The sequence below is a fragment of the Larimichthys crocea genome, chromosome XIII (assembly GCF_000972845.2).
Source record: "Larimichthys crocea isolate SSNF chromosome XIII, L_crocea_2.0, whole genome shotgun sequence".
Classification (NCBI taxonomy): domain Eukaryota; kingdom Metazoa; phylum Chordata; class Actinopteri; family Sciaenidae; genus Larimichthys; species Larimichthys crocea.
The window spans coordinates 2,131,601-2,143,121 of record NC_040023.1 but is presented as its reverse complement, the minus strand read 5'-3'; the positions used below and the strand labels follow the sequence as shown (position 1 = coordinate 2,143,121).

The 11,521-nt window shown below is 38.1% G+C and overlaps 2 protein-coding genes across 3 annotated transcripts; one reads left to right on the top strand and one right to left on the bottom strand.

Moving 5' to 3' along the window:
- Positions 1-457: 457 nt before the first annotated feature.
- LOC104937107 (uncharacterized) lies at positions 458-2,263 on the bottom strand. Of its 2 annotated transcripts, none has more exons than XM_027286117.1 (5): positions 2,172-2,263; positions 2,024-2,052; positions 1,791-1,899; positions 1,476-1,643; positions 458-1,294 (listed from the first exon to the last, which is right to left on the bottom strand). In XM_027286117.1, exons 1-5 carry the CDS (start codon positions 2,172-2,174, stop codon positions 665-667), a joined length of 939 nt encoding a protein of 312 aa, XP_027141918.1. In that variant the 5' UTR covers positions 2,175-2,263; the 3' UTR covers positions 458-664. The 2 variants fall into 2 exon arrangements, with proteins under 2 accessions (XP_027141918.1, XP_010751561.2); XM_010753259.3 differs by having other exon boundaries at positions 2,024-2,043; positions 2,172-2,241.
- A 4,433-nt stretch (positions 2,264-6,696) lies between these two features.
- Positions 6,697-9,793, top strand: rpl14 (ribosomal protein L14). Its single transcript, XM_010746888.3, has 6 exons — positions 6,697-6,821; positions 7,430-7,531; positions 7,640-7,734; positions 8,095-8,194; positions 8,973-9,026; positions 9,696-9,793. Exons 1-6 carry the CDS (start codon positions 6,819-6,821, stop codon positions 9,753-9,755), a joined length of 414 nt encoding a protein of 137 aa, XP_010745190.1. The 5' UTR covers positions 6,697-6,818; the 3' UTR covers positions 9,756-9,793.
- The last annotated feature ends 1,728 nt before the right edge of the window (positions 9,794-11,521 follow it).

Genomic DNA, 11,521 nt, shown 5'->3' with positions numbered 1-11,521 from the left:
AAGACACTTGTTTCTGTTCCTGTGTTTGGGTTTGGTCATGAAACTAATGAAGTTTGAAAATAGATTGTATCTATTTCTCTTCCTCTTTTATAGTGCTGATGTTATATTTTGAAAGCTAAAACTGTAAAATGTGAGAAACGACAACTGTGTCCTTACATTACATTTCATCCTAACTGTTGTACATCTGGATAAATGTGATCTGTTAATACATATTGAAATATGTACTTGCTGTGTAAACTTGATTGTTGTTAAGGACTGTGTCTGATCAGTCTCTGCAAAGTAAAAAGTAAATGAACTTCTTTTGAACTTTCTTCAACTTGATAGATGAGTACAGTTCTACTACATAGATGAAAGTCTTAAGTTCCTCTCTATAGCTACAATCCACCACTAACTTGTCTTTGTATTGGAGCTGCCACAAATGATATGTAGTAAAAAAAAATAAATAAATAAAGCTGAGTTTTAATCACCATCATTTTATTGTGAATAACATGATCAATACATCAACTTTTTTATCTTCTGCACGCTTCATTCAAACAGTTACACATTTGGCTTACAACTTTTGCCATGAATTCATTTGTATCTTGACTGAGATCAGTGTGGTCACTTTAAAATAAAGGACCAAGAATTGTATTGTTTTTAATATTTGTGCATTCCCTTTTCAAGATCAAACTTGCGGGGTGTAGAATTGTCTACCGTACTCACATCTGTCACTCAATTTTTCGCGCAGCATTCTTTCAGTCTCTTTCCAGACACTGTCTTCAGCTCTCCTCCTGTTCTGATCAGTGCATGTTTCAGATTTTTCTTTCACTTCTTTCTCATTTTTAAGCAAGTTGCTTAAACTTTCAGGTTCAGCACAGTTGCCATAGGGCCAAACTCTTGCTGAACTTGTTGTCAAACCAAACAAATTACTACATGATTTGCAAGGAGGCATTTCTGTCATTTCTTGACTGAAGCTAAATGCCTGGCACTTAACCTCATTTGGAAGTTTGATGGTTCCATCAAAATATGTCTTCTTCTGCTTGTTTGGATTGTAGGTCATCACTGCACCGGCTACATAACTATCCCAGTATCTAGATAGACAGGAAGCATTAACCATGATTCGGCCAGAATCTCGACCAGAAGTGGACATAGACACTCCGTAATACCTGGCCGTTTCTGGGCTTTCGTTGGGCTGAGAGACACAGATGGTGTTGGAGACCAGATGTTTTGTTTCACCCTCCTTCAGCCTATTGATGAGCTGCAGCAGCCTCTCAAATATTTCCTTGACCTCCTCTTGTCCAGTCATGCTGACAATCTGCAAGATTTAAATATTATCAGGCTGCTGTCATCCCCACTAATGCAGTAACATTTCATGCTTTGAGTTTGTGAAATGTGCATAAATCATAAACTCTAATATTTCAGAGATATTTAAATGAAGTAAACAAACAAACAAACAAAGAAGAATTGTAACATCTTTCGATAAACTATAATCTTACCATTTCTAGCACACAGGAAACTGGAGCCCGCTTCGGAAGTTGAGTGGAATAGCATTGAAAGGGTCTAGGGTAACGGCCCTTGTACTCGTTCAACTCGTTATACAAAATGTCTTCTGGGGTAAACTGTGGCTCGTTGATGTGTCCCAAAAACAAAATGCTGTGAAGAACCTGTTAAGTCAAAAAACATTCAAAGAGATTTTCATGTTATATGTAACCAAGAGGTTTTATGTGTACACCATGCACAATGCCACAGCGATGTATTAAGTCACAAAACAGAAAGTTTCAAAAGTTCATAACAATACCAATCAGACATACCTCATCAACTAACACTGAATGACACCCTTGACTTAGACTGTCCATTTCCTGGATAATCAACAAAGCATTTCTCCTGAAAAAATTTGCCTCTATCAGGAATTCTTCTCTCCTAAAACAACAAAAAAAAAAAAACATCATTTGCTGTCACCACTGTCACATCATTTGTTTAAAGGGAATTATAACAGCAGAATGCAGCAATAACTACTTGTGGTTCAGCAAATCAGCTGACTCACCTCGCTATCTCCGCTGCAGCCTGATCCAATTGGAAAGAATACACGACACATTACAACATTTAATGCGTAATAAAAATGAGCAATGTAGGATTGAATCATGGTGGTATAAAATATTAGCAAAAGAAACCGTGTAAAAGCAGCTACTCACCATCGTGAGGAATGAGGAGTGTGAAAAGTGAAACTGAAACGAAGAAAGAAGCCCTGCCCTCTGTTATTCATAAATCTACAACTCCTTATTTATTTCTTGGTTATTTAGACTTACAATACAGTGATTGCTCCCGTAAATAAATATAATGATAAAAGATTTATGATTAAGGTCAGTTTGTTCTGCTGGAATATTACAGCCCCACTGAACAGACAATGCTTCCTTGTACAGTTACATATTTACAGACAGATGTTCCAGTAAAAATGTTGCAGCTGCGCTGAAATGAAAGCATAAGCAGACACTCAGAAATAAACTTTGAGTTCTCCTTCACTCTACGTGTTTCATGGTTGTAACTCAGCATGTTATTATTGTTATTGTTTCTGGTCCCGATTATTCGTGGTGTCTGGATGTATCGTTCCCATGCGAACTCCTTTTAGTTATTCAAGCTCGTCACAAAGTCTAAAAATAACTTCCTCATACCTTTCCACCCTCCATTTTAGTTCTACAGTTGTTGTTTTTTCACAACCAAAAATGGGAAGACATTAAAAGTTCCAATACCACAAAGCAATAATATTATAATAATATCATCATAGGCAAGGCAAGGCAAGGCAAGTTTATTTGTATAGCACAATTCGTACACAAGGCAATTCATAGTGCTTTACAGAGGCAAGGAAAAACATTGGACATTAAGACAAGCAATAGAAATAAAAATAAATTAAAAAAATTTAATTAAAAACATCAGAATGTCATTTAAAATCATTAAAACAGCAAATTTGAAAACAATTTAAAACATTAAATGAATCACTGGATTATGATTAAAAATTCTTTAAAAGAGCTCAGCCATAAGCACGTGAAAAGAGAAAAGTTTTTAACCTGGATTTAAAAGTGCTAAGAGTTGGGGCTGATTTCAGTCCTGCTGGTAGTTTGTTCCAGTTGTGAGCAGCATAACTGCTAAATGCTGCTTTACCGTGTCAAAACCCCGCAGCACTGAGATCCAGCAGGACCAGAACTGATACTTTGCCTGAGTCAGTGTTCAACCTTATGTCATTTAACAATAACTCAACACATACTCAACCTATGTGAGTTTTTTTTGTTTTTGTTATCGCTCAGCTCTTTAGACCTTTGATTTTGTAGAAGAGTATCACTGCATATTTTGTTGTGGCAGGTGTTATAAAAATTAGGGTTACACAGCTAGTTGGATGTTTAAACTTATACAATGTTTGTTCTTACATTATATGTTCTTAGGGCACTTCCCTTTATTGATGTTTTACTCAGACTGGCAGGGTAAGGTAAAGTCCAGGTTAACGTATAAATAGAGGAATTTGAGAACAGAATGAGTCAGGGAGATGACATCAAGATTGGGGACATCCTGGCTACTCATTAGGTGATAAGTTGTTTAAAGGCATTATATGCAAATTGACTGTTAACAATTTACAGGGGTTGAGACAGCCCATCTTCAGGAAAATGTATAAGAACCAACTGTTAACGCTCCTCTGGGAGCCTTTTTCTCTGTAACCCCTTTAGTGTGTTGCACTGTGAAACGCTCCTCTTGTACAAGAATAATAAATTCAACTTAAACTTTGATGCTTTGAATTCGATCCTCCTTATTTAAGGGTTTTTCTTTAAAATTCCCGTAACAGCAGGATGTTCTGTCTTTGAGTTCAGCATTAATAAAAATGTACAAGTTCAGGTGGAGTTTTTCTTTGTCAACAAACAAGTGGTAAAAAAAATACATACAAATGAGGGAATCATTCCTGAGGTCGAAGCATATGATTCATTGTCATAAACCCATTCAATGACTCCCTTATTCTATAAAGTAACATTTATGACCCATAAACATACACTTTGTGCTTAGATTGATCACCATTGAGTCATTTTTTAATTCATCATGTTAAATCAGCAACAATGTGGTTTATTTATACACTTTTTACACTTATTGAACAACCATCAAGACGAATGGGACAAAAAACATCCGCTGCTGGCTCCTGGAGAGGAAACAGAGAGAAAAAAAGAAGAAACAAATTAGATTGAACAATAAAGAATGAATGAGTGTGTAGTAAAAAAAAAGAGTAATGTGCTAATATCCTACATGAATACATCCAGAAAAGCAGAAAATAAAAGTATGACTGGAATCTTTATCCTGCATGGAATGACAAAGATACCCACATGTCAATTTGAAATTCTTGAGATTGGACTTTCCTGTTGTCACCAGTTTATGATGCTCTTCGTCCAAACGCCTCCCCACGGCGCCGTTCCTCACTTTATCCCAGTCTTTGTCTTTCTACACACAACAAAAATAAAACTGTCAGTCATCAAAGCTCTGCACGTTCCCAGCTATGTAACTGTAACATCTCACCATATTTTTGAAGGCCTCCCCGTTGTAATAGCTCTTGGATGCTGGATACTCTATCCCCTCGTGAACTAGCTCATTCAGGCTTGCAGCCACGACATGCAGCTCTTCTCCATCATAGCCGTAAACTTTTGTGTCCTCACAGGTCATCAGAACAAGCTGGTCACACGGGCACGAGGTTCCCTCCACTACACCTATAACCTGCATGTTTACTATGTTAGGGAGGTAGAATTTTCCCCACCCATTCACCTCTCTAGGCTTCTCTTTGTATATGGTGTCATCCAGGTTTCCTATCGTCAGCGTGGCGCCAGCTGGACTCTTTAAGTGACGAGTCGAGCGTTTATGTTTGGATACAAACTTCAACATCTGTGCCAAGTAATCTGTACCTGCAACACATGCCAGGCAAGAGGAATTTGTTGGAATATGAAAAAATATATATATAAAGCAAGGAAAAGATGTGTGTAGTCTAGCTTTACCTACTTTTGTTGCATTCCAGGAAAGACTGTATCTCAAATCCAGTCCTGAAACGTAGGAAAGTGACAGAGTTTACAAAAATAGAGTTAAAAGAAGAGCTGATACTCACTGCAGCATAACACCAATATAAGATTATACTTCAGTGATGATGACGACTGGACAAAATGCAGGCTTCAAGTACAGGCTACAGACTGTAAGTGTCAAAATGGTAGCTAAGTATATGAAGAATCACCCTGCTGACAGACTCATAAATCTAAACTCATCTTCTTGCATTAACTTGCATTTATATTTGATTCTCATGATTACACACAGTATGTTACCATTAAACCTTCCAGTCTCCATGTACAGCGCCTATTATTTGTGATGTTGTGAGCATCTTGTAATTTCTTTGCATTTAAACTTCAAGTATGGAACAAGATACCTGAGAAGAAAGGTGTAACATATACAGCTTTCTTCCCATGCATTCTGTTGTATGTCATTACTCTGAACAGAACAGAAAAGCTGGTTCTTACGGAGCGAAACACGCTGCCATTCTGCCTCCGCGTCACCTGGAAAACAACATTTGTAGTGTTAGAAGAATCCTCAATGCAATAATAATAATAATCCATCCATCATTATCTGTGACTGCTTATCCTTATAGGGGTCACAGAGGGGCTGCAGCCTATCCCAGCTGACTTTAAGGCAAGAGGCAGGGTACACCCTGAACAAGTCACCAGACACACAACCATTTACACTCACATCGCGCCAATTTAGAGTCACCAATGAACCTATTGAGTGCATGTCAGTGACCACTGCACCACCACCAATAATAATAATGATAATAATAACAATAACAACAACAACAACAACAATAATAATAATAATCAACAATAAACTAATAAATAAACTGTATTGCTGGGGTGTCATGACGGTCTTAACTTTTATTTCATATATATTAAATATAATAAAACAATATGTATGGCACAAACTAACAACAAGTCGGCAAACTCAAAATCGAAAGTAAACTTACATGAGCCGTTATTCGTCCTAAACACCTCCCATGTGAAAACTATAATCACATGTAAGATTTTTTTTTACATTTGAAAACAATGTTTAGTCAGCTGCATGACACAAAAACAAAAACAGTGTGCGGCTTGTTTTCCCATAATAATTATTTAAACAAAGACAGCCTATTTTAGTCTAAAATAAATAAATAAATACATCCAAAGTGAGACAAACTCCTTATTTTTTATTAAACTAGCTCGAATAAGAGTAGTTACCTCAAGTGAAGTCGATGTCGTGCTCCAGGAAAGAGATGAGGAAACCAGCGATCACACGGTGAGTCTACTGCGACTACTGCCTCCGCCCCTGTGCTGCCTTCAAGTACTCATCAAATGTCGGAGCTACAATCTCTACGTTGTAAGTGAGGGCGTTTTATCAGTAATATATTAATTACCATTCCCAAAACAACACACGTAATTAACTTTTTTTTGTGTAAATGGTGACTGTCTTCATTGTGTTTACACTTTATGTGTGGAACTGATTCAACTTTTGTTTATTCCGATATTTCACAGCGTCAGTAAAGGCAACAACAGTTTGTGACGCAGTAGTTTGTATCTGGCAGTAACGGCTTATTTTATTTTATTTTTAATTTTTTACACGTATAAAATTAACTAATTTTTGTCAGTGGCATATTTTTTTATTTAATTAACGACTAATTGTTTAATTAAGAAGTTAACGTGACGGTTTAGAAACAAACTAACACCGCGCATGCGCACCGGTTAAACGGAAGCCGTATGTGCGCCGAGCGGAAGCTGTGACGTCCTTTCTGCTCCCGGACTGCCATCATGGTGAGTTCGCCATGAGAGTTTTTTAGCATTTCTAAGTCGATTTTCTTTTTATATACCTCCCTGTTACGGCACAACACGAGTAATACGTATCGCTAACACCCTCACACACATATTTATGAAACGTTTGACACGTCGATGTCGGTTTATTTCACGTTTTAACGTTAAATCTGTGAGACGTCGGCTACTGCTCGCAGTACAACGTGGTCCTCTAGGCTGGGAGGGCCGAGAGCTGCTCGGCTGAAGCAGACCGACTTTACATGCTTTAGCCCCATAACCTTAACTTATATTACTATATTACACCCTTTTCCGTGTATATACGTTTTATACGTACTGTTTAACGTCGTCCCGTTTTGTGAATGGCACGCAAACCGTTAGCAGGAGCGTTAACAAGCTCACGTTAGCCACTCTGAGCCATCTGTATCAGCTGTTGCTGCATGGTTAAATGCTACAAGCCGGGTAGTTCCTCAGCCTCCACGCTGATCTGTTTGTTTTAGAGAGATGTCTCTTGTGTTGTATGTCTACGGTTGTATTTAGTAGGCTGGTGCAGTGTTTTACGACAGCCTCCTCTGCAGATTTAGACATATCTGATGTGCAAACCTCTCTCTCAGGTGTTCAAACGCTTCGTTGAGATCGGCCGTGTCGCCTATGTCTCTTTCGGACCCCATGCTGGCAAGCTGGTGGCCATCGTAGATGTCATCGACCAAAATAGGGTGAGTGCTCTGAAAGGGAAAGGGTTGATTGATCAGTCTTTGTCTTACCTTTCAACTCATTGATATTGATTGTTTTGTGTTTTTTTTGTTTTGTTTTGTTTTCTCCAGGCTCTTGTTGATGGTCCCTGCACAGGCGTGAAGAGGCAATCCATGCCCTTCAAGTGCATGCAGCTCACAGACTACGTCATCAAAGTACCTCACAGGTGAGTGGGAGCGCAGGTCACATCGTTGCGACTAAAAATCCTGTTAGATTTGATGAGATCGTCACCTAAGTCCAAATGAATATACCAAACGATGCATGTGTTATGGAATATTTGCAAAGATGGTTGTGTACTCCCTACTTCCATCATCCACGTGTCACAACTTGAATACTTCTGTTAGTACACTTCTGTGTATTACACTGTGTACACTATGTAGTCCCTGGCATAGTGTGCCAATTTTAGCAAGGTAGCGCTGTCTCAATTTGACAATTTTACTGCTTCTTCTTCACTGAATTGCAACTGGACAGAGCATTAGCACCAATGCTTGACTACCAAAATACAAATTTGTGTAATGGTTCACAGCGCCCGCCAGAAGTTTGTGAGGAGAGCCTGGGAGAAGGCTGAAGTCAACCAGAAGTGGGAACAAAGCAGCTGGGCCAAGAAGATCGAGGCAAGACAGAAGGTAAGAGGCTGTGTTTGTGTTTTCTAGTCACTCAGATATTAGGTTTAATATATGAGGACACGTGATAGACTCAGGAGGGCGGTAGTTTCATGGTTCTGCTTTTTTTTGGCTTCAGAGGCAAAGTATTCTTTAAGACATCAGAGCTGATTGAAAATGGCTAAAACATGTCCTTTAGAATTGGGTATGTTGGGGTTTTAGGTTTATTTCTGAGATTTGAGTGCAGTCTTGTACTGGATAGTTTCATTTTATTGGCATGCCAAACCAACACAATGCTATATGTGCTGCTTATGCATCAAGACACTAGACAATGGATACCAGGATTTATAAATTAGACTTCAGAGGTTCTTCCAGGAAAACTGGTCGATTTTTAAATTAAATGAAGTTCTTACAGAACTTGACGTGCATCCAGCTGGTATCTCTATCTGATGTTGTTGACAGCGGTGCCTTCATTCGTTGTTCCTCACATGCTCCCGGCAGATTACAAACCCCAACAGTGTGATATTATCATAAAGCAAATGTCTCCGTGATTCAGGTCAAACAGTCAACTACCGAGCCTGACCGATTCCCGTACTAGATAAAGTCATGAATCTCGTGACCTGCTTAAGGTTAAAATTGTAATTCACGCTTACCCCATACACATGTTAAATTCAAATGGCAAAGGGCGTGCACTGATGCTGCACTGCGACTTAACTAATGTTGGGTCTTGGCTAAAGTAATTCTTGAGGAAAAAAAAGTGAAGCACTCTGGCTGCATCCATGACTGTGTCTTATCTTTGCAGAGGGCCAAGATGTCTGACTTTGACCGCTACAAGGTGATGAAGGCCAAGAGGATGGTAAGTGCAACCGAGACACACATCACCTCATTTAGGCAGCTGTCAGTACTCTAAAACATCATCTGCTTAAATTTGAGTTCACTACAAACAAATGAAGCAACATTTAAACGTGAATGTAACTTGTGTTTTACCTCTTAACATGTTGAAATGTTGACTGGCATGTTTACTGATCTCAACTCATGTTGATTTATTCTAGATAATGTCCTTTTTAAGACTTAATCAGTTTCAACTCATCATTTCATTCACATAACGTGAAGTCGTGTAGTAAAGTTCAGTTTTAAGGGGGTCCACCTCTGAGATGAGTAAGCTGTTAATTTTGTGAGGGCAGCTCTCAAACATACCCTGACATGAGACGGCGCTTGTTGTTCTGCTGTGGGATGCAGCTGTGTTTAAATGTGATTGGAGCATTTTCACAGATGGCTGATGAACAGATGTAGATGATAAAATTAATGATGGGTCAGATTTGATTATGTCGACCAAGCTCTGACAAGTTGGTGTCATTGTCTATGCTCATTCCTTTGGCTGACAAATAAAAGGTGATCATTTTCTGAGCTGCAGCTTGATTTAACACCCAATGACTCCTCAGTTTATAGGGTCCATTAGTCTCAAGTGTAATGTTTGGTAATGTTAATTTTTAATTAATGCTTGTAATGTTTTTTGTTTCTGCAGAGGAACAAGATCATCAAGCATGAGGTGAAGAAGCTCCAGAAGGAGGCAGCAAAGAAGTGAACAGTTTTCACAAAATAAATCTCCTGTTCAGTTGTTCATCTGCGTCTCTTCTTTTTGTTCACCTGGCAAAAACATGTTGTGTATCCAATTAGATTGATTCACCTCTGGAATTATGAATAAACTTGAGGAACTGGTAAATGCCAACTTTCAAAGCGTTGCATTTTAATTAAAAACTCTGTATGTGAAAGGTGAAGGAAGTCAACTCTGATCTTTGAACCTAGCTGTATGCAGCGTGCTCAGTGTAGTCAGTTTTCATCCAAGAGCCTGATCTCTATTCAAATGGTTTTATTGAGTTTAACAATTATGAACCTGAATGATGTGTTGAAGGATCCACTGACATTGAGTTAAGTTTGTAAACACAGGAACATTACAGAAACTGGGGGGTGGAAGTAGTTTATATCCGTCATTTTAAAAACAAAGATTTATTCTTTTGACTCGTGATGAAGTGATTTATTTTAGTGTACTTTTAGAAACTAAGTTAAACCAATGTTTTTATTTTAAACCAAAAATAGTTAACAGACTATGACTTAATCTAACGAATCCATAATTTTTAGAGGCTTTGTCCAGTCAAACACATCATGGGTATTCTGTGTTGAGGTGGTACAAACAATATTAATATCTTCCCATTAGATTTCTCTTGTGTTCTTGCATAAAACATCAATACTGCATCACTGTTTCTCAAACTATGGTATGAGTACTACTGGTGATTCGTGACCTCCCTGTAGAAAAATTAAATTAGCTTAGAAACATGTACTATCAAAATCCAGTATTTCTAATAAATAAACTATGAGATCCCTGTAATGTTATTTTTAAATAGCATTTCCTGAATTGTTTGGTTTCAGTATCCTGCTACGTAGTCATGTTCTTACCTGTTGGATCCATACATGAGCTCAGGTGTGCCAAAAAAAAAAAAAAGTAAGCAGAGGGTGAAATAAGAGATTCAAAAACTCTGCAACTATGGCTCCAAACAGGAAAAATGTCCAACAAATTAGCTCTGCTTCTTGAACCAGGTTTCAAAGATTCAACAATAGATTAACAAAATTAACAAATAATCTTCCCCCCTTGTAAACTGCCTGCAGCTGAAAAGGGTCTGCTGTATTTTAACATTGATTATAATGGTGATGATTTGATAGCCTGGTATTTTCTGAGGTGGTACATGGTGTGAAAAGATGGAGAAAGACTGGACTACATCAAGAGAATAGTAATCAGTTTATATAATCTTACTTCACCTTATATTTTAATACAGTGGTAGGACAGTAGTTTTGTTGCAATGTGTGAGTTTTGATGAGCTTAAGACAGGTTCATTAATAAGTTCAGCCCTGGTAGCATTTTAAGTTACTGTCGTTTGATTTGAAATAGGTGTGAAATCAATGGATTTGTCCTAAGAACCCCTTTTCTCCACTAGATGTCAGTGTTAGCTCATAGTGGACCTCGACCCCTTTGTCTTTACGTTCACTTACCCAAAAAAAGCAGAAAAACAACCTCATCAGGTGCATGTTGAGTTTTTGCAAAGCTAGAGAGTCAACACTGAGAAAAACGCATATTTATCTAATTGAACTGGTGTCACTCAAACAGACCACCACACGGTTGCACCCTGCCACCAGCGGCCTTAACTTGAAAGAGGTTTAACTGATTAAAAAGTCTTTTTATAGAGCATACATGGAGCCTGAGATGAACCTGTCAACCAGCCAAACAGGTCCTACTTCATATCTCAGAGAGAAGCTTGTAAATATTATATAACTTATCATTATATAATATTATATATT

Coding starts and splice junctions, on each gene's coding strand:
- rpl14 (XM_010746888.3), top strand. Junction 8,195..8,972: donor AGATCGAGGCAAGACAGAAG/GTAAGAGGCTGT, acceptor TTATCTTTGCAG/AGGGCCAAGATGTCTGACTT. Junction 9,027..9,695: donor TGATGAAGGCCAAGAGGATG/GTAAGTGCAACC, acceptor TTGTTTCTGCAG/AGGAACAAGATCATCAAGCA.
- LOC104937107 (XM_027286117.1), bottom strand. Junction 1,900..2,023: donor GCTGCAGCGGAGATAGCGAG/GTGAGTCAGCTG, acceptor TTGTTGTTTTAG/GAGAGAAGAATTCCTGATAG. Junction 1,295..1,475: donor TTTCCTGTGTGCTAGAAATG/GTAAGATTATAG, acceptor TAAATCTTGCAG/ATTGTCAGCATGACTGGACA.